We start from the raw sequence: 24,340 nt of genomic DNA, 5'->3' as shown, positions 1-24,340 counted from the left end.
GTTATCCATATCATGGGGTGACCACGTCATCCTTTCTTATATATATATATATATATTATTTTATTTTATTTTAATTTGTTATATATGTATTATATTATCTTTAATATAATTATTATCATCTATACATACGTTTATTTACTTACTTTATTTATTTGGTTTGGTTTATATATGCATATTATTATATGTCATTTTATTTATTTATTTTATATTATTATACATTATCTTTTTTTTTATCTGATTTGAGTTTTATAAGATATGTATTTTATTTTATTTTATTTTATTTTTTTTAAAGATATATATATTATTTTATTTATTTTATTTTACTTGATTTGATTGATTGATTTGCTATTATATATATATATATATATCTATATCTATATATATATTATATTATTTATTATTTATATATATTTATGATTATTATTTGATTTGATTTGATTGATTTTTTTTTAAATTTATTATCGGATTTTATTTTATTTTAATTATATATATATATATATTGCCTGATTTTATTTTAATTTATCTTATTATATATATATATATTTACAATTTGATTTATTTAATTGGCTTTTTTTTATATTTTTATTTTAGTTGCTTTTTTTTATCTTTTATCCTATTTTTATTTTCTTTTAATTTATTATATTTGTTATATATATATATATATTTGCCTCATGATTTGTATTCGCGGTTGATCTTGGTATTGTAGTCGCATCAAGATCGCTGCTATAGGCTAGTCTTGAAATTTGGACTGCCTCGAGATCGGTGCTCTTAGCTGGGAATTTGAGTACTTTATTATATTGCCTCGAGATCTGTGCTCTAAGCAGATCTTGATATTTGAGTATTTAGGATCTTCTCGAAATCTATGCTCTCGGCTGATCTTGGCATTTGAATATTTAAGATTGCCTTGAAATATGTTTTCTCGGCTGATCTTGATATTTGTATATTTTGTATATTTTGGATCGCCTCGAGATCGGTGCTCTTGGCTGATTGGAATATATATATATATATTATCGCCTCGAGATCTGTGCTCTCAGCAGATCTTGATATTTGGATATTTTGTATATTTTGGATCGCCTTGAGATCTGTGCTCTTGGCTGATCCGGATATTTGAATATTTTTAGATTACCTCGAGATCTGTGCTCTCGGCAAATCTTGATATTTTGAGTATATTGGATCACCTCAAGATCAGTGTTCTTGGCTTATCCGGAGATTTGAATATTTAGATCGCCTCGAGATCGGTGCTCTCGGCAGATCTTGATATTTGAGTATTTTAGATCACCTCGAGGTCGGTGCTCTTGGCTTATCCAGAGATTTGAATATTTTTAGATCGTCTCAAGATCTGTGCTCTCGACTGATCTTGGGATTTTGACTATTTTAGATTGCCTTGAGATCTGTGCTCTCAGCTAATCTTAATATTTGGATATTTGGTGTATTTTGGATCGCTTCGGGATCGGTGCTCTAGCTGATCCAGAGATTTGAATATTTTTAGATTGTCTCGAAATCTGTGCTCTCGACTGATCTTTGGGATTTTGACTATTTTAGATTGCCTTGAGATCTATGCTCTCAGCTAATCTTAATATTTGGATATTTTGTATATTTTGGATCACTTCGAGATCGGTGCTCTTGGCTTATCCAGGAATTTGAATATATATATATATATATATTTAGATCGCCTTGAGATCTGTGCTCTAGGCTGATCTTTGGATTTTAATATTTAGATCGCCTCAGGATATGTATTCTTGGGTGATCTTGAATATATCCATATATTATAAAATTTATTTATCTTATCCACATGTTGTCCTAATTTGATTATGATTGGGTCACATGTGGTTTTAAAAATTTTAATTTGATTTGAATTAGGACATGCCAATTTTTATATATATATATATATAAACAGGTGCATAGTTTGGCCAAGACATAGATAGATAGTCACATTCACACACATATATATTGGACTTATATATTAGATATCATAAACCAACATTACTATTTCTAGATTTCTACAGTTAAGAGGCAACAAGTTGTGTGTGATGTTCTTCATTTTAGTGCTTAAACCTTGAGTAAAAAGAAGGATAACTTAAAACTGCAAGGAACGATATGCATTTTCACCGTAAAAAAAAAGTTTTTGTTTGACAATTAAAAAATAATAATAAATAAGGATGAGCAAAAAGGGATCTTGGACGGATTAAAATTTACAAACACTGAAGGGAATATATACCACGTTAAATCTAGGAGGTGATGATGGAGTGTTGTTTGGGAAGATTACTCTAGTTCTATCAGGCTTTTTTTCTTTTTTTTAGCCATAAATACCGCGCAAATGCATATATATAGATAGAGATGGGTAGTTTGGGTTCTTCTTCTTTGATTATCGATATAGTTCTTTAAATGACATTTTTTATATAATATTCTTGCATCTTTTGTCAGAGATATAAGTGATGGTTTTGTCAGATTTTTTAAAAAAAAAAGAGCAAACTTCGTTTAGATTTGTAAATTTGTAATATATAAATAAATAAATTTTTAAACGCTAGATCATTTGATATCCTAGAAAACATGTCTCCATTAACTAAATGAAGGTTAACAAAGAAAAAAAAAAATTTAAAACAAAATAACAAACATAATATTTGTGAAATCCAAAGAGAGGACCCCATAGAGAGAATCTCAGAGCAATGAAGTTCTCCGACCAACCGACGACACTTTTCTTCTCCTCCTCCTCCAAAAAATCCAAGCTTTGAATGTAGAGAGAGAGAGAGAGAGAGAGAGAGAGAGAGAGAGAGAGAGCTTTCAATGTTCTCCAGCCATGAAGATGAAGCCATGGTGTGGAGGTACTCTGATCCTCTTCCTTGTTCTCATGCTCATTCTCAGCTACATCCTCTTCCCTTCCACCATGAAAGTGCCACCTCCTTCCGCCACCGCTGAGAAATTTGTATTTAAAAAACCAAACCCCAATGACTAAATGTCGATTGGAGAGGGTTTGAGGGACTATTAAGTCATTTACTATTGTAAAACCAATCCCCAAGGTGTAAATAGCGTTTGGAGAGGCTTTGAGAGACTATTACGTAAGATTAATATTAGGGCATGTTTGGATAGACCAAAATTATGGCATAATCCGTACAATATGCCATAATTTAACATTTTTCTGAGAATTATGCCATATTGGTTGTTTTGGTACTTAATTTTTAAAATATAAAATTATAGCATAATATAGGTATTATGACATAAAAAAAAAATATTCCACTCTTAGTGGAATATTTTTCATTGTAAAAACTATCATTTTTTTATCCAGGCATCATTTCATCGGCAGTCCGACCGGCCTCCAGTGACCGGTGATCGGTCTGACCGGCCTCCGGTGACACTCCAGCGGTCCACCAGTGGTCCGAGGGGCCTCTAGTGACCGGTCTACTGGCGGTCCAATCGCCGACCGGTCGGTCTGCGTAATTTTTTGATATTTTATTAACCAAACACTCATTCTGTAAGAATAAAATATTCTACAATTTCTGTTATAATCACTTGCACTTCCTATATTATAAAATTATGTCATATTTTTTATTTAACTGCCAAACAGGCCCTTATACTAGTGTGGAAGACCCATGCTGCCACTAAGGGCTTATGTATGAAAATAGTTTGATTAAATTGTAATAAATATTTCATTTGTTGATAATTTATATTAGTTAGCAGATATATAGTAAGTTTGAAAAAAAAAACATATATTTAGTAAGGATTTATTCATACATGAATGACTTAAACTTTTTTTTTTGTTACATTCATGGTACAAAGGTTGAGTTTTGATTGGATTCACCCATTTGATTTTATATTAATGTTGAGATTTTCCTCTGCTTTCTTGAGCATTGCTTGTAAGTATTTTTTTTTGTGTCTCAATTCTCATTTGTAGTGTATTTTTGACCTATAAAAGAACAATGTATTAGTGAAAGCTTTTTTAGGGAAGTAATGTGAAGATGTTATTTGAGATGATATAAAAAATAATTATTCTATGCTAACTAGTGCATGGAATAATTTGGAGTTAGATTAGATTGTCAGTGATAATCATACTAAATCAATTTGTTATGTATTTCATTTTGTGTTTATTAATAGATATGCAAGTATTATAGTTAAATGAAATTAGAATCTTTTTTGTGCTAAAATCTTGGCTAGCCCAAGATGCATTTGTACTTAACTTAGTATTTTTAAGGTTTTCTAGTGTGTCATGCTGATATGGCAAGAAAGTTTAGATGTAAGGCTTGTTCACATGTTTTTTTACAAAAATTTTATTTGAAGGTTTTTTTTTTCATTTTGTATTTTGTTAATGGTTTTTTCAAAAAAACATACTAAAGCATATTGTCATGCATTTGCTATGCGAATCAACATTTATCATGAGAGGGTGTTACAAACGAAGGTTGAAGTTTTCAACCGTCAAAAGTTGTCTATAATGTTGTTCTTCATTATATCTTTATACTTAAGTAGAAATTTCATTGATCTGGGAGTGTCTGAGCTGCTTAGAGTTCCAATTTAGTTTCAGTGCAACTTCTTCATGACATGGGTAGTAATCCTGTAATTTCAGTAGAATTATAAATAATCAACAATAATTGCCAAGAAATTAACGTTTAGTAAATATTATTAAAAAATTTGTAGACATTACTTCAAGTTTCTCAATCAGCTCATTTGCATTTGAAGCGGAGACAATGATATGTTGTGCACTTTGTTTGATGTAACCTTCCTCTATAGCTTGGTCATGAAAGAATGCAATGAGTTATAGTAGCCATTAATGTTTAGCAATCTAACTTGAAACAAAGAATAAGTTAGTCATGTTCTTTTCATAATTTTAATTGTGTATGTGTACAATTGGAATCAAATTACCAGCTTGCTATATATGCCTAATTGTGCCCAACTAATTACTTCAAAAAATTCTTCAAGAGCGCCATAACCTCCTACATAATAAATAAAATTGAAATGAGTTTATTCCTATGTGATTTTAGCTATTTATTTCAAGAAAGTAAAAATATAATGATTAGTGAGAGGATTTGTGATTTTCTGCATGATGAGTGATAAAAGAGTAATAACAAAATGCAACAATGATAGTTGGGTCATTTTAAAAATAGTGAACAAAGTTAAATTTTTTGCATTTTCAGTGGTGTAAATGAGGGAAGGAGGTTGATTTATGTGCAATATTGAGAAATAGGAAATGCAGGTTATACACTAACCAGGCATAGCAATAAAGGCATAAGAATGTAGGCTCATCACTGCTTTCCTCTGGTGCATATTTTCAACAGGTTTTATTTCTCCTATGGCGGCACCAGTGATCTGACCATAAAAAAATCAAAATAATACAAAAAACATAATGTATCAAAGAATAACCATTGGTATTTGTGGTTGAGCTTATATATCTGAAGAGTTTGTCATAAAATTAAATAAATTCTTTCCATACATTTTTATCCATTAGAGGCTTCGGAATGATACTAAGTAGATGGATAAAAAGTTTGGTTAATATTTTTCAGAATTTTTTATTAAATGAATGACCTTTCGATATATTTAAAAGAAACGGTGAACCATACCTAAGAACATGCCTTCCACCATAAAAGATAATTTGAGATATGAAGCCCATTAATCCAATATTACCTCCTCCATATACCAAATCAATGTTTTTATCACCTGAAGGGATTTGGTAGGTTATTTCAAATATTTGCAATCATTAATTTATTTTTAAGAACAATAACAGAGAGAAACATATATAGAGAGGAAGAGAGAATGATGAAAAGAGAAATAAAAATCAAGTAAAAGGAAGAAGGAAAACCAATTCTTTGGTAAGATCAATGGCAGCATCTTGGTAACTCTTTTTATTCCCTTTGCTACTACCACAAAAACACAAAATGTCTTAAATTTGGATGTACTCATTGTCTCTTTTTGGTTTTGCCTTACTGACACTGTAAATCGCATTAAATATATATCATAAATTAAGTGGGAGAAATGAAGATAATAATAAGGAAGGATAACTTAAAATTGCAAGGATGATTTACAAATATTGGAAGGATTATATACCACGTTAAATGTAGGAGACTGATGATTGTTTAGGAAGATGAGTTTTCGGTATAGCCACCACTACCTCATAAATGCACATAAATATTGAGAGACGGTTGGTTTGTGTTGTTCTTCTTTGGTTAATTTTTTATATTATATTTTTTTAAGTTTAGTCAAAGATATTAATCATGGTTTGTCGGATCTTCTTAAAAGAAGAGTAGATTTGCTTTATATTTGTATAATTTTTAATTAATAAATAAATCAATATTTTGTAAAATGTTTATAAAATTAGTTTTGGGTTGTTTTCTCTCAAGATGTCAACAAAGTCTGCTTGTTGAGGATGTCATATAAAGTTTTGTAATGGTTTTGGGAGGTGGGATGTAGGGTTTGTATTTTTTTTATATATAATTTAGTAAGTTGTAATTCATTCATTTATAAAGATGTAATATTTTTTTATATGTATGCATATATATAAAAATAATATATGTTTAGAGCATATATAGTAAATTTGTATATGGATAATTTATATTTGATAATTTGTATATGGAAAAAAATATAGATATAAGGCCTGTGTTTTCTTAATTCTAATTCATCATGTAGAACCATCTTCCTATTCTTTACTTTTCCAGTGAACCTACCTCTCAGTATTTTGTGTGAATGAGTTGTAAGGAAATTTCATTTGTATGTCATTGTCAAGGTAGTGATTGCTTCACATTCCATATCCTAGTAATTTTGAGAAAATTTGATTGGCTTCCATTGGTTGTCTCTGATTCCCTTTTCGACAACCAAAAGAATACAAACGTGGTTAGATTCTAGTTTTCATGAAGTTAATAATTGTGTGATGAGCGTGAACAATTTGGTAAAGCCACTTTCATATGTGATCATCGCAATTGGAAACATTAAAACATGTTCTCATTAGATTAAACAATTATATATATATATATATATGTATGTATGTATGTATGTATGTATGTATGTAGTTTTAAACATCAAAATTTATAGATTTATTGTTTTTATTTGGTTATGTTTCAAAGGTTTGTGTTTGAATTTCAATGCCTCGTGCTCTCAAAATCCAAAACCCTAATATAAATTTATATATATATAAAAAAACAAATATCACCTATTTCTAGTAACCATCGGCTCAGTCATTTTCATCCTTCTCTACCTTGCCGGTCAAATAAACTCCTATAAAAATGTGATCTTCCTACATATTTTCTTCTTCTCCACCTTTGAGAAATCCAAGCGATTTTGTTGCCGGATCTGGTAACTCAGTTATTGCCCAAGCTTAACAGTAAACTACACAAACATAATTCAAATCCAAACATTTCAAGCCATATAACAACATAAACTAAAGATCTGTGCAACTATATAGATCCAGAGAGAGAGTGAGAGAGAAAGATGGGATTTGATTACTGGTTTCTGGTAATAATAGAAGATAGAAGCCCGAGAAATCTCTGACATTATTGAAGAATCTTATCTTCCAGCATTCCCTTATAAGGCTCTGCCACATGATTGAATGTCGGGAGCTCCGGTGGCACTGTGGAAGATGATGAAGATGCTTCTCGACCTCCGGTGAGGAAATGGCAAAAGATCTCTTATAAAATCATTTATTTTTTCACTAAATTCATGACTGACCAAAATCCTAGCTGCTTCTCCTAATTAAAAAAAATTGTTGTCCAATTATGGCTAAAGCTAGCAAACCTTAGTTTTTTTTATCTTGATGAGTAATTTGTACATATCCACCCAATTGTTTTCTTAATCAAATTAGAATGATGGACAATATATATGGTGTTGTAATTTATAGTTGACAAAGATTAAGAAATTAAGACAAGATACCAAGATTAATTCTAATTATTGCATATTGTGTTTCTATTTATTTATTTTTAAACAACTTCCTCGTTTTTCCATATTTTTGGATAAGTCCCTTATTTTTTTGATTTCAATGTAAGTCTTCCTAAACCAATATATATATATATATATATTTAATGACATTTTAAGTTTTCAACTCTTGTAAATATTATTGTAGCAGGTGATATAAAAGGATAAAAGCCATAAAATTTTACAACTTTACTAAAATCTTTCATAACAAATTTTGCCTGCTATAAACTTAAGTTTCAAGAATATGAAACTATACAACTTAGGGTTTGCATCTATCATAGACTAAAAATTTCTTGTTAGGATCCTAAATAAGAAGGGTAGAAGCATTATATATCATGTCCTTTGTGGCTTGTTGAATAAAACAATTAGACAAGTAGTTGTAAAAAATTGTGGGAATTATTCAACTATTAGTTGTTTGTTTAATGGGAAAAAGAAGAACACAATGTGCATTGAAGATTTACTTAGATAATCATAAAAATAAAGAATATAAAACAGTTCCCTTGTATTTACTTCCTTGGAATGTTAAGATCATTGCATAGTAACTATCATATTGTTAAACAACACTCCAAAAAACTATGGCAACCAATTAAGATGTAACAGAACATGGAATTAAGGATGATGAAGATTAATGCAAGCTTTCAGAGAACCTAAAAAAACAAAACAATGAATGACAACTAAGAAATATTTTCTAATAGCATAGGTTTATTAAATATTATAGTTGTAGGTCTTATAAAAGGATCAAAGCATAAAATTTGCCAAGTTTATTACAAACTTGTAAATCAAATTATCCTTGCTATGAACTTAGGTTTCAACAACATGAAAACCTACAACATAGTAATAAAATGAACAACACGTTTTTGCATTGGAGATTTAGATATAACATTAGCAAAATGAAATGTTAAAACCATTTTGTAGTAGCCATCATATTGTCATGAACAACTTGAGTTATGCCCTGCAATTAAAAGGGAAAGAATTAGATTCAAGAATAACAATGGCATCAGAGTTAATCTTAATAAATAGGTTGAGGCAAGCATGCATTTGTATGGGGTTTTTTTTTAAAAAAAAAAACAATTCATTGGTAATGAATAGAATATTACATATAGAGTTAGGTATATATCATTGTATCCCTTTCATCTTTTAATATTTTTCTTTGTAAGCCTTTTTCTATTGACACAAAAAAGGAAATATTACCCAGCAAACTTGCAAAACACACACACACACACAAAATTAATTAATTTTTGTCACACATAGCCCTATTAAATAGTATATATTTGTTACATATATGGATTAAATTACTATTTAATTTAATCAAAAGCATTTGTTAGAGATAAATTTAGGTTTTTTTTAAAGCACAAATATTGGAATGTTCCAAAAACAAATTGCTAAATAACAAAAACCTTTCTATTCTGACTTTTGAATGAGATAAATTTCAATTTTTTAAAAAACACAAATATCAAAATGTTCAAAAACAACTTGCTAAACAACAAAACCTTATCTAATCTTAAAAAAAATTAAAATTAAAATTAAAAATATAAACATCAATAGAGATAGGAATCCAATATCATACTATAACAGTAGTTTTATCATAATAGTTATATGGTTTGATTTAGAATTTAACTAATAAATCTATCATACATTTTTACAATTTTAAAACAATAACAAATTTGGCAAATTTTTTATATTATACTATTGGTGGTGGTCTTAGTGGTCTTAGTGCTAAACAACGAAACCCTATCTAATCTTTAAAAAAAAATTAAAAAGAAAAATTAAAAAGATAAGCATGAATAAAGATAAATTTAAGATTTTAAAAAACACAAATATCAAAATGTTCAAAGACAACTTGCTAACCAACAAAATTTGATCTAATTTAAAAAAAATAAAAAAAGATTAAAAATATAAACATAAATAGAGATTTAAAAACTAATAATATACTCCAATAGTAATACCATCATAATAATTATATTCTTTGATTTGATACTTAACTAATAAATCTATCATCCACTTTTATTATTTTAAAAACATTTAAAAAAAATTGGCAAATTTTTTATATTATACTATTGGTTGTGGTGGTGGTGATGTTTCTGATGGTTTACATCTAAATTTAGGGTTTTAAAAAAATATCAAAATGTTTAAAAACAACTTTCAAAACAACAAAACCCTATCTAATAAAAAATAAATAAATAGAGGAAATTTTAACAGGTAAACATAAATAGAGATTTTTAACTGATAATATACTACAACATTGTTTGTAAACAAACTGTGTAAAGTATTTTATCATATAAGATTCTTTTGAAAATAATAGATCTTTGTGTTGCATCACAATAAGCACACCATGAATGAGACTATTAACACAAAAGACAAACTGATAAACAACGAAGAATGCATGGTCATAATAATAATAATAATAATAATAATAACAATAATAATAATAATAATAATAATATACTACAGCATAATTCACACTTTTTTTTTAAATAATATATTCCATCATGATAATTATATACTTTGATTTGATTTTTAACTAATAATTCTATCACGCATTTTATATACCAAAACCAATTTGCTAAACAACAAAAAAAAATACAAATATCGAAATGTTCAAAAACAACTTGGTAAACAACAAAACCCTATCTAATCTAAAAAGTGTTTTAAAAATAAAGAGATAAAAAAGGCAAACAAAAATACATATTTAAAAACAATAATATTACTACAACATTAGTTTCATCATAATAATTATATGCTTTGATTTGGTATTTAACTAATAAGCATAATAATAGTTCAATACATTGTTGCGTTAAATCATATTTACTTTGTGCAATGAAATCTTAATTCGGGTATTGTTCTGGCAATCTTAATATGGCCTCTCCTCCCTGGGGAAAAAAAATCTTTGTTTAAAAAAAAATTCCATCACTTTAACAAAATAAGTAAACAAATAATAGTTATCAACAAAGGCATGTGACAAACTAAAATACCAAAATTCCATAAAAACATCAAAATTTTATCTAGGAATTCAACTCCGAATGAAATAAAATCTCATAAAAAGGGTTTTTTTATATAAAAAATGAAAAAAAAAATTATGAAGATCAACATTTAGACCATGAAATCTCAATTTAGGTACTCTTCCGACACTCTCCGGTTCGGTCTCATCTCCTTAGGATATAACCCTTTGTTTTTTTAAAAAAAAAAATAAATATTGCCAAAAGTTAAAAAAAAATAATGGTTATGACCAAAGTATGCCACATACTAAAATACAAAAATTCCATCAAAACATAAAAGCTTCATCCAGAAATTCAACTCTGAATGAAACAACATATAATAAAAAAAAAGGTTTTTTTTTAAATAATATTTCTGATGGAGATCAACATTCAGAGAGCTTTCAATCCCTCCACATCCATAATAAAACCACAAACGCTAACGTTGTTCACCTATGGCCACAAAATGTTTGACCAAATGGTGAAAAGGAAAAATATAATTAGCCAAAAATATTTAGTTAATAACGGAGGAATTAAAGGAGGAGAGGAATCTCACCGGTTAGTTATGATCTTTTTCCCTTCCGATGTGCAATAAAATTAAAGTTTCCAACACCATTGAGAAAGGACAGTTAAAAAACACAAACCCTAATGACCAAATGGTAACCCAAATAAAATAAAAATAACCAAAAAAATAGTTAATAATGGAGGGATTAACAGAGAAGATGAATCTCACCAGTTAGATGGTTGTGCTTGAGGGAGGGTTCTCTGATCATCTTCCCTTCTATTGGCGCATGGAAATTAGGGTTTCAGCCGGCATTGAGAAAGGACAGTTTAAAAAACACAAACCCTAATAATTAAGCAAAAAAAAATTAGTTAATAACGGAGGGATTAAAGGAGAAGAGGAATCTCACCTGTTAGATGACTGTGCTTGAGGTCAAGCCGGATAGTAGGGACTCCCCGGTGAGATGGTTGAATATCTCCTTCCAACAACTAACACTCATCTTCTTCCAAGCTTTGAATGGAGAGAGAGAGAGAGAGAGAGAGAGAGAGAGAGAGAGAGAGAGAGAGAGAGAGAGAGAGGGAAGGACGGTTCTCTGATCCTCTTTCCTTCCAGCGCCACAAGGACATTAGGGTTTTGCCCTCCACTAAGAAAGGATGGTTAAAAAACACAAACCCTAATGACCAAATGGGCTTTGGAGAGGCTGGCAGGGGCTATTAAGCCATTTCCTATGTGTTTTGTGAAAGTAATCCCCAAGGCCCAAATGGCGTTGCCCAAATGGCATTTGGAGAGACTTCAAGGGACTATTAGGTAAGATTAATTATATATATATATATATATATTGGTGGCAATGGGGCTATTTGATAACTAAAGATCAAGAAGAAGGAAGGCAAATTAATCACTCAAAAGCAAGTTTGTGGAAAAGGTTGATGCTTGGATTTCTCCTTCCAGATTTTACAAGCTCATCAACTGCTCAATTGAGCTCACGAGGATACTATATTACCATCTTCAGTTTGCGGTCTAGTAGGCTATTGACTTCATTAAATTCATCTCTAAATTTCCATCCAAGACGATCATTCATCATCTATAGTATCTCAATTACTATAGGATAGTCCTTAGATAGTCACAAAGGACTTGATACGGGTTTAAATTCTCCAATTTATAGTGCATTAGTGTTACTTCTCAAGCTACAATGTCTGCTTGTAAGCTTGACTCCATGATTGTAGAGGAGGCACTTATAAAGATTGTTGGATATGGACTAGACTAAGGCCCACATCCAGGGAAATACCCAAAACTAAGAGAAGGTCTGTGTTTCTTAGAGAGTTTAGTCCCACATCGGGTAAAGAGTAGAAGTGACATGCATATATATATATATATATATATATATCTTGTGTCTTACTCCATTAATTTAGTATACAAACACCAGTTTGCACGCACCGAATGGATCTATTCTTCATTGTTGATATATCTTTGTTGTATATATATATATATATATGTAAGGATGGAGATTAAGTTAGGGTTACACATCTTTGCTCCTTTCCTACCACCATCATCATCTTTGTCCTCCATTGCTGCTTTCCCAACATCTCTCTTTTCTCTTTTTTGCTAAAAATCTTTGGTGACACTTGAGAAAACCTGGAGATGAATGTGCTAACCTACGGGCAGGCCAGCTAATTGGTTGGGTTAGTGCACCCTAGCACTTGGAGAGGAGCCATTCACATATGCACGGAAGGGGGCTACTTCAGTGTTAGGGCAACACAGACAACATGCTTAATCCAGGTCAGTAGTTCCCATTTCATAAGATAATAATAATTGTGTGTGTATGCTCTATTAGTTTATTTGATCCAACAAAGATAACCTGTTTTCTACCAACAACAATAACAAAACCTAGGCCACAAGGAGAATGATTATCAGTCTAAGAAGCATCATATATAATAGAAATAGAATGTCTCTAAAAAGGAGTTGGAAGATACTCTCTAGAAATAGAATGTCTATAAAAAGAAGTTGGAAGGTACTCCCTTATGTTATCCTCTTTCCTCCTTGAATACTCTAATGTAGTCCTCAGGCTTGATGAAAAGCTTACTAAACATTAATGCCTTTTCTCCCAAAAATCGCACCACATCTGGTCTTCCAAAGTGCCCATGCATAGGTGGCAATTAGGCCCTTCAAGAAATTGCTTCCCACCATGGTATGCCAGTACCTAGTAAGCCAAGATCCCTCCACAAACATACCAGCATCTCCCATCTTAACACATGCATAATTTTCTACCATCTCCCAGCATTTACCATTGACTCTACACTCCCACATGATGTGTTCAATTTTTTCCTCACACAAACCACCAAAAGGACACATAGATTGAGGACCAAGATTTAAGCTATAGGAAAAACAAACAAAAGCAAATGTAGGAGTACAGCTATAAAACAACATCCACATGAAAATTTTAACATTTGGGGCTATATGGAGTTTCCATAGAATGTGCTAGCCATCCCAATTACCAAAATAAGAAAAACTCTTATGATTGTAACAATTATAGATAACGCTAGAAGTTTTAGCAAAGGAGGAACTGTGTATCGATCCATATCCATTGGTTGGAACAAAAAGAATTAAAACTTAGTTTAGACAACTATTCCAACCAATATGGGTACTCAAACAGCTTCCCAAAGCATTAGAATTAAGATAATTATTCTGAAGAAAATAAAAAAATACTCATACTCTCAAAGCAAAGTCTCATATTCAAATAAGTAGGTTTGAGAGCTAGAGGTATTTCATAGCTCCAGGGATCATTAAGGAATCTAGTCATATCAGGATTACAGGAGTTTATCCACAATTTTGACCTAATTTTTTGAGCAGTTTTACAAAGTATTTTGAAAATCCAAGAAGTGTTTATGGAATCAAAACTAGCCTAAATATCAAAATTACATACTTAATATTTAAAATATGTACCCAATGCTTGTCTTCAAAATTCAAAACAATGATAAATATTCTTGGCCATAGTAGCAATTTGTGCATGTTTTAGGTTTTTGATACCCAACCTCCCCTCAAACGTAGCAAGTGTAGTAGTGTGCCTACTTAAGGGGGGAAAGCCACTAACTACCTTTCCTACCCCTACATATAGAGGGGCACGGGCTTATTAACCGGGCCCGTCGGGCCCCACTCACCTGGTCCGATTCACCGGAAGCTGGATCCGGAACTGGCCTGTGCTACAAGGTAGACCGGGCGGGCTAGGTTGAACCGGCGGAATCGTCGGGTCCGGTTCACTCATAGAATGAACTGGACCCGGCCGGCTCACCACAAAGCCCACCCTGTCCGGGCCAGGCCTTCGAAACACCCAACAGGAAATTGTCACCTTTTCCAATTGGCCTACAAACGCTTCTTATCTTAATATAAAACATAAATAAATATAAAGAAGTCACAAAATATTTTTTTTTTTTAATTTAATCCCAAACAACAAAAAATTTAAAATAATTTATAATAACTTAAAAATTTTGAGACATGTCAAAATAATTTTAAAATGGATAAAAAAAAGTTATATTTTAATTTATTTAGCTATCAAATTAAATATTAGCATATTTTTTTAAGTAAAAATAATTAAGTATCAAATAGTTCTCTTATTTTAATTTGAAGTTATCATCAACTTATTTATTCATCACAATCAGGGTTGGCTCTGAGATTTCACTTTGGTCTCAAACTATAGGGTTGTTATTATTATTATGCTCATCATGTTGCCATTGAAAAAAAAATTACTAACTTAAAATTTTCATATATTTTTATAACTAATTAAAATAACATGGTATTAACCATTATTCAAAGATATTCTTTTTTTACTAATATATTTTTTTTACAAATTGATATACATAATTTTAAAACTATTTTTTAATTTTATTTTATATTTTACAAATTGAAACAAAATAATCTAATATGTGTGTGTGTGTGTGTGTGTGACAAATAAGAGTGCCCCTATTTAAGAGAATTTAAGAGGTTGCATGTGTAGGGACTTAGTGCTTATGACCCAAAGGGCGATTAACAAAATAATTATTCTTTTAAAAAAATATTTATTAAAATTTATTGTTTGGTAATTTGATATTTTATAAATTGGTTTATATATATTTTATATTTATTATATGGTTTCTTAATTTTTTAAAAAAATTAATATATATATATAGTATAAAAAATAATTAAAAAAAATATCTAATTGAAATTGTAATCCCATAGTTGTCTGACAATAAAATATTTTGATTCATATTCCACACCTATCTATATATATAGTCTTTTCCAATAATATATTGGTAATAAATTGTAGCTTAAGTGGTTGGGATTTTGCTCCCCAACTTATGGGTTCAAATCCCATAAGCAACATGCTTTTAATATAAAAAAAATAACAATAAAATTAAAAAAAAATCAACTCAGCGGTTTGCCCGGGTCAACTCATCGGGTTGATGAACCCGATTGACCCTACGGGTTAACCCGCCGGGTCACGGGTTCAGAAATCTCTGACCCATAATCGGGCCCACTACAGTGCGGATCGATTACAAGTTGCCGGCCCAGCCCACCAGGTCTACTGAACCGGCCGGTTTTCCCGGGGCGGGCATGGCCAAATCTCAGCCCGTGCCCACCCTACCCTTACCCCACAAGAAGGCCCCAGCAAGAGAGAGTATAAGTAGGAATAGAGAGAAGTGAGCTATTAATCAGGACTATCCTACCAACCAAATAGATGGTAGAGTGATTCCTAGAGGTCACACAATTTGAAGCCCTCTATATAAAGTATTGATATTGATAATAGTAAGTCTCTTAGGAGAGATCAGAACACTAAGGTATTTAAAAGGAAAGGTTCCTATACTTATACCCCCAATGATTTTTTTAGTCAACTTAGTAGATTGACCATTAATTAAAAATGAAGAATTAGTAAAAGAAATACATATTTTGATCCTAGCACTACAACAAAAAAGGTTTATTTTGATATTTTTGAAACAATGTTTTTGATATATTTTACTATAAACTATTAAAATGACATTTAAGCGATAGTTGTCATAAATGTTGATATGCTTTAATTTGTTCCTACGTTTATAATGACATTTCTACTTATAGTTAAAATAGATTTTTGTTTTGCGATATTTTTGAAGATTTTAGGGACGTTGAAAGAAATGTCGATACAATATTATTTGTTAAGATGCTTATTATAGCCTATGTAACAAATGTTATAATTCAATATGGCTTTTATTGGGTCAATTTGTTATAGCATATTTAAAAACGTTATTTTAAGTGAGGAGATATATATATATATATATATATATTCAAAAAATATGAAAGATAATTTGAAATAAAAAAAAGGGTATTTAAGGAAAACTAAATTCGACAATATTTTGAATTTCAAGAGTGCCAAAAATTATGTGGCAATTTTTTTTTAATGAGTGCCAAAACCTACGAGCGCAACTTATATATACAAGATTTACAAGACAAGAAAGAAACCCTAATAATGTAAAAGACCAAAAGTAAAGTTCTTTATCAGGAGAAAAAGTAAGCACCTAAAATTTTCTTTATTCCACAGTATTTTTTACATTGTTTTCGTTGTAATATTATTTAAATATTTAATTTTTTGTTTATTTTAATGGATGATTGATAGATGATTAATTTTTTAATTAGTTTTTGTTATAAAAAAAGTATGAGAATTTTAATTAATCTAATCCTAGAGTATGAGAATATTTTTTTATTAAAAAAAATTGAATTTAATTGGGATGAGATCTCCAAAATATTCTCTTTTTTGTTGTAAATTAAAATATGTTTTGGCTTTTCTCCTTGCCGGATGATGGGGAGGTCATGATATCATGCGGTGGCTATGGCATTGATCTAAGGCTTCAACCTATGAGATTTTTTTTTTTAGTTTTTTTATTTAACCTAGTTTTGTTGAAGTTTTAGAATTAGCTCCGTTTTTTAATTTTTAATTTTTTTTTATAAGGTTCTTGCTATGAGACACTCATAGCTTTGGTGAAGTTTTACAATTTGCCGCTTATATGTTTTTTATTTTTATAAGGTTATCGTTATAGTTATGACCCACACATAGGTGATAGGTTTGCTGAAGTTTTATATTTTATCCTTTTTTTCCTAAGTTAAAATTTTTAAGGGTTCTTATAGGAGTTCCCTTTTTACCTTATGCATCAAATTTATATTCTGAAACCCAAATAATAAAGAAACAAAGTTGATGTCAAAATTATAAAGGACAAACCTCATGTAAGAATCAAGAAAGAACTAAGGAATCTAATGAAACTCTTGAAGAATTTAGTAAACGCAATTTGTTTGATGAATTAACATTAGAACCCTCACTAGAATAGTTAGTTAATCCAACTTTTCTTTATGACCTTATATCCTCAGGACATTCAGATATTGATTATATTCTAAGTAAATTAGAGAAAGAAGAAATTATAGGAGATAATCCATGGAAGCACTGGGATAAAAACAAGATTTATTGTAAATTAGAGATAAAAGATCCCGAATTTAGAATACAAAATAAAAAGATATAATCTACTAATGAAAATATAAAAGAATACCAAATGCATATAAATGAACTACTAAAATTAGGAGTCATAAGAAGAAGCACTAGTAGGCATAGAAGTCCAGCTTTTATTGTTAATAAACATAGTGAGCAAGTTAGAGGAAAAAGTAGAATCGTTATAGATCATAGAAGACTAAATGATAATACAATAGAAGATGCCTATGATATCCCTGACAAAATTGAATTAATAAACTCAATCCAAGAAAGTAAAATATTTAGTAAATTTTATTGTAAGTCTGGTTTTGGCAGGTAAAGATGGACCCTGCTAGAATAGAATGGACAGCCTTTACATGTCCATTAGGACATTTCGAATGGTTAGTTATGCCCTTTGGTTTAAAAAATGCACCAAGTATATTTCAAAGAAAGACGGATAGTATTTTTGGAAAGTATAAAAAATTTGTGTGTGTCTATATAGATGATATCTTAGTACATAACAAAACAAAACAAGAACATATAAGCCACCTAAAACTAGTTCTTAGCGAATTTCTAAAAAATGGAATTATCATAAGTGGAAAGAAAGCTCAATTCTTTAGAAGTAATATTGAATTTTTAGGAATAAAATAGGAAATGGAAAAATAAAATTACAACCTCATATAGCAAAAAAGATATTAGACACACCACCTATAAGAAATATTAAATCATTACAACAATTTTTAGGACTAGTAAATTATGCTAGACCTTTCATAAAAAAATTAGGAAAATATATAGGAACAAACACTCTATAGTAAAAGTTCACTAACAGGTGTAAAAAATTTTAATTTAGAAGATGACAAACAAGTCAACAAAATCAAAGAATTAGTAAAAGATCTACCAAACCTTAGATTACCTTTAGATACTGATTATATGATAATTGAATCAGATGGTTGTGAACTAGGATGGGGTGCAATTTTAAAAACAAAACGTCATAAATATTCCCCTAAAAATGAAGAAGTAATCTGTAGGTATAATAGTGGTAAATACAAAGAAAAAGGACCTACTCATAGTATTTATCAACAAGTATTAGCAGTATGTTATGCATTAGATAGCTTTAGACTATTCCTTATTAACAAAAAAGAAATTTTGGTCAGAACTCATTGTGAAGCCATTGTAAAATTCTTTAAAAATAAAAATAGTAAAAGAATTAGTTAGAGAAGATGGTTATCCTTTAAAGATAGAATTTCAGATGGTAATTATAAGGTTATATTTGAACATATTAAAGGCAAAGATAATGATCTTGCAGATAGATTATCCAGAGCAAGTTTTAGAAAGCCTCGATAAAAATTCTCTGTAAGTATAACCCTTTACTTGACCATACGCTTAGTATCAGGTGGGGATTACAAAGCCAGTAAGATCCTCTGTGCCTATACTAATGTGGGAGTAAAGCAATCTCACCAAACCTTAGCTAGTTCATACGCTTAGCTATAATGGGGATTATAAAAACCAATAAGTTCCTCTGTGATATATGCTAATGTGACAGCTAAGTCTACTTACCCCTTATATTATATATTTGTTAATATCTATCTAATAAAATTAATCTTTTATTTACAGGATAGAACCATCTATGGGCAAAAGCAAAACTTTCTCTCTCTCTTCAAAACACAAATCCCGAAAAATCCCTATACAGGCCTCCCAAATTATCCCATTGGATCTCCTTTCTCCTTTCACCTACCCTTTCATCTCATGCTAGATCCTCAAGAAAGGAATTATATTGACAACATTTAGCCCGGTAACTGAAATCCTAATTTCCCAAGGTTCTTACTTCTTTTAGTGACTACCTCCACAATAAGAATCTTAAACTCCAGTTAAATGATCCCACTTTAAAACCCAAATCTCTTAACGCCTTTCTAGAACTTCAACAGACAAATCAAATCTTATTTGGAGAAATAGCAGATCTTCAACAACAAGTTGAACATGTAAAGAAAAATTATGATAAAGAGAAAAAATAAAAAGAACTGTTGAAAAATGAATGGGAAAAAGAGCTCCAAGAGAAAGAAAAAGTTTTTGAAAAATTTCCTCAAAAAATAAGCCCCTTATAGCATGAAATAATGAGGATAGTATACCATGACAAACATCAACAGCTAGTACAAACTGTCGAATTTTTAGAACAAATAGCTACATCCTCTTCTTTTAAAATTAAGGGACTAAGTTTCTGCATGACCTAGTTTAGAGGCCAAGACCATCCAAATATCCAAGCATGCATATGTAAAGAAGGATTTTCTATAACTCAAGCCTCTATTAACCTTCTTGAATGGGAAATGGCTCTCGAAGAAATCACTGTGGACCTCTTGTTCGAACTCGGATTATTAAAAAAATTGATCATCACAGAAGCCAGGCAAATGAAGTCTTTATTCCGGTTCCGGTTCCCAGTAAGGCCATCATAACATCAATGATGGCATATTACCCAAAACATTTTGTTGTGTTAGACATTATGAGTGTTACCCCCTCTTTCCAAGGGTATCCTGCTTACACACAACATTATGTCCGAATTAACATGGTTAATTATGGCAAACCCAAAGTTTATCAATGGGATTATCAGTCATTCTCTCATAATCATGTTGATATCCCTACTGAAGAACGACTTGAAAGGTGGAGAGCTTATGCTCTTGGAGTTACACCAAAAAAGTTCACAACAAATTATATTATTGGTGAACAACCCAACCTAAGAATTTTCACTGCAGTAAACTCTAGAAGCTACCGTTCTCCCTTGCAAGGAACTCTCATAACTGAACCATAATTAACATATCACTTCAATACCTGCCGGTTTGAAACTACTATGGGAGATAACAAGATTTTTGTTAGTGAACTTGATGATGACATATTGGACTACTCAATGGTTGCCTATGATACAATAGATCTTGAAGCATTAGACGAAATTGGAGAGGCAAATCTCAATAATGCTATGGAAGGCTAGAAAGTACTGCTAGATACTGCTAGATTTGAAAAATAGTACTACTAGTTTGGCTTTTTCTTAATGAGTGTACTCTGTAAAAATTAAAAAATTATAGTGAGATTCTTACTTATCTCCTAAGTTAGAAGAAGGTACAGTTTAAAATAGACTATCATGCCTATTACTTGTCATTTTTCTTACTTTTCAGTGATACCCCTCTTTGTGATAAAAAAATAAAGGGTATTATAGTCTTTGAAAAGGTTATGCTTGCTTATATAAGCAACCCCCTTGTAATATTTGAAGGGTGCAATATCTGAGTGCAATATCTAAGAAGAAGTGTGATTTGTGATCAAAAGCTCTCTTGTAATTCCTTTTTCAAGTTAGTTTCTTTTGCTAATAGAAGTAGTAGTAGCAGTAGTTGTAGTTTTTTAAGAAATTTCTTTTGATTACTGTTATATGATAGTTTAAACCTCCTTCACGAAAGGGAAAGGAAGATTCTGTTAAAGTAATCCTTGATAGGGTTTGTGGCCAGTATGGGATTCCTCTAATCATTCTAGCCAGAGAATGATGAAGATAGCTAACTCCATCGCAGTGAAGGGCAAACATGCTTGGTACCTTGTTCGGCAAAACCATTAGGTATGATTTCTTTTTATTATGTATCCTCAAGGCTAAAGGACCGGCAAATATGTACCCATTGAAGGCAAGGAAGGCGTGTGAAGGGGAATAAGTAGCGTAGGTATAATGCCAAGAGGATAATATAATAATTAGTTATCCTACCCATCTAGAACAACAGGGGAATAGCTATTGCTTGGTAACATGAGGAGCTAATATTAGAGGTAAGGATGAACAAAGGAAAGATGAAAGAAAGACAAGGATTATTTTAATAAGAAGTCTTCTGAGCACTGAGTAAGGAATTTTTAAATTATGACTCATTTTATTTTATTTTCTATAGTAGTTGTACAAGTAGACTTAGAAAAGTTTTTAGCACTATCAGTAGATTTAAATTCAGTTTCTATTATATATAATTTAGTAAGGAAAGTAGATATTATTATAAGTTCCCTTGGGTTTCACTACGGCAATAATCCATGGAACTATTAAGATTATCTTTAGAATTTAATTCAGTAATTATCTTTAGATTTTAATTCAGTAGTTTAATAATGTCTTTAGGGCTTCTCCAACCCTTAACCAAATTTGGTGTTTTAACCAGATTTGACACAGGATTTGCTCCAATCTAGCGCCAAATCTGGGAAATGCTATAGTGACGCGCAACTTGTTGCGCGTCACTATAGCAACGCTATTTATTTTTTAAATTATTTTTTTAGTTTTAATTTTGAGTTTATTTTTTTCTCTTTTTTATTGTTTTCTTCAGTTTATTTTTCTTTTTTTCAGTTTTAATTTTCAGTTTTTTTTTTTTACTTTTTTAGTTTTAATTTTCAATTTATTTTTTTTATTTTTCATTTTTAATTTTCAGTTTATTATTTATCTTTTTTAGTTTTTCAGTTTAAATTTTCAGTTTCTTTTTTTTATTTTTTTCATTTTTAATTTTCAGTTTATTATTTATCTTTTTTTATCTTTTTTGGTTTTTAAGTTTTTCTTTTTTATTTTTTATCTTTTTTATTCTTTTCTTGTTTTTCAGTTTTAATTTTTAGTTTATTTTATTCTTTTTTATTATTATTTTTTCTTTTTTTTATAAATTTTATATTTAAAATTTAATATTTTAATTAAATTATTTGTATTTTTTAATTAATAAAAAATAAAAAATTAACAAAAATAATACACAAAATATAACTTCATTAAAATTAACGAAAATTACACGAACAATAAAATAAAAACATAGAAAATAGTCATAACATAGATTTATAAAATATAGCAATAAGAAAAAAAAAACCATAACACTCAAAATATAACTAATGAAGCTAAAGTAGATGGGTCTAATAATCTGGCATGTTATCGCCACTTCCACCAATATTGCTAAAGATATCATTAAACATGTTGGATCCAGAAAAGGGGTGATTGTTGATAATGTCCTCTTTTCTATAAAATTTCTTGTTATTGTGCTTGTATACAAGCACGAATATTTGGATCAGCTATAGAATTCAAGTCTCGCATCAAAATTTTGTCCTCATATCTCATTTGTTGAAAAGCAAGATTTTTGTTCTGCATTTGTAAGAACATTTGGCGATCTGCATTAGTCTTCTCTAACTTCTCCATTATCTTGGAGTTATCATCTTTTAAACGACTAATAGAAGATGCTACTTTGTCATCCATTTTTTTCTTCAATTTGGCTTTCTTCTGTCCGATTGGGAGTTCAGAAGGTGAGCCACCAACACTATTGTCTAAGTTAGGAGAAAATTGAGAAAGTCCAGGAGATTCTGGTGCTTGCGATTCTGGCGTGGGATTTTCAGATTCTGATGATACATAGTCAAATCCATGCTTTCTATTAATTTGTCTAGATGGAATAACATTATCTTTAAACTTCTCAAAGTTCCTCACAATATGCCACACATGATCAAACTTGAACCCTTTCTTATAGTTAGGATCGTCCAAAAGCATTCTCTTTGCTCGATTCATCTATAAAGGATGTTCTGAATTATATATTTGTAAAAATATAAATTTATGAAGAACAAAATATATAAAATACTTACAATATCTTCATCTGATGCACCACTCGGATTTAAATTTTTCACTTGTCGAATACATCCGTTCAATTTCTTCACTGCTTTCTATTGTCTACATCCTGCACTGTAAAGACTGAGCAGAACGTTCCACCCAAGATTTGTCTCTTGTCAAATTGTATTTCTCATCCACTCAAGACCATAATTTCTCTAAAGACTAGTTAGTACCAATGATGGGGTCTTGAGTCATTTCTATGTAAGTTTCACAGAGATGGACATCTTCATAAGGAGAGTACCCCGCACTATGAGATTGTTTAGACATTTTTCTTGGATTACAATGAAAGTGAGATTTTTTTTATATTATTGGTTGAAATGAGAAATAACCTGAAGTTATTTATATAGGCAACATAATATTTGATATCATCTTACCAAACCCTATCGTGTCACACTTCCCAATGCCAAAAGATAAGAGATTGAATAATGTGCCACCTTATTTTCTTAGCAACCTTCGGATGGATTTCATCTGCATCGACACCGTTGGATTTGATATCATCTTACCAAAACCTATTGTGTCACACATCCCAATGCCAGAAGATAAGAGATAGAATAACGTGCCACCTTATCTTCTTAGCAACCGTCGGATGGATTTCACCTGCATCGATACCGTTGGATTTGATATCATCTTACCAAACCTTATCATGTCACACTTCCCAATGCAGGAAGATAAGAGATTGAATAACGTGCTACCTTATCTTCTTAGCAATCGTCGGATGGATTTCATCTGCATCGACATCATTGGATTTGATATCATCTTACTAAACGCTATCTTATCACACTTCCAAATGCCACAAGATATGAGATTGAATAACGTGTCACCTTATCTTCTTGGCAACCGTCGGATGGATTTCATCTGCATCGACACCGTTGGATTTGATATCATCTTACCAAACGCTA

The 24,340-nt window shown here is 30.5% G+C and overlaps 1 protein-coding gene and 1 pseudogene across 1 annotated transcript; both read right to left on the bottom strand.

Moving 5' to 3' along the window:
* Positions 1-4,450: 4,450 nt before the first annotated feature.
* On the bottom strand, positions 4,451-14,620 carry LOC120276163 (annotated as a pseudogene).
* An 8,200-nt stretch (positions 14,621-22,820) lies between these two features.
* On the bottom strand, positions 22,821-23,342 carry LOC120276162. The gene has a single exon (XM_039282890.1). The coding sequence runs from the start codon at positions 23,340-23,342 to the stop codon at positions 22,821-22,823; it is 522 nt and encodes a 173-aa protein (XP_039138824.1).
* Positions 23,343-24,340: the final 998 nt, after the last annotated feature.

The sequence above is a fragment of the Dioscorea cayenensis genome, chromosome 14 (assembly GCF_009730915.1).
Source record: "Dioscorea cayenensis subsp. rotundata cultivar TDr96_F1 chromosome 14, TDr96_F1_v2_PseudoChromosome.rev07_lg8_w22 25.fasta, whole genome shotgun sequence".
Lineage (NCBI taxonomy): Eukaryota > Viridiplantae > Streptophyta > Magnoliopsida > Dioscoreales > Dioscoreaceae > Dioscorea > Dioscorea cayenensis.
The sequence above is the reverse complement of the archived record's forward strand: the minus strand, read 5'-3'. Positions and strand labels throughout refer to the sequence as shown.

Coding starts and splice junctions, on each gene's coding strand:
- LOC120276162 (XM_039282890.1), bottom strand. CDS start 23,342: ATGAATCGAGCAAAGAGAATGCTTTTGGACGATCCTAACTATAAGAAA.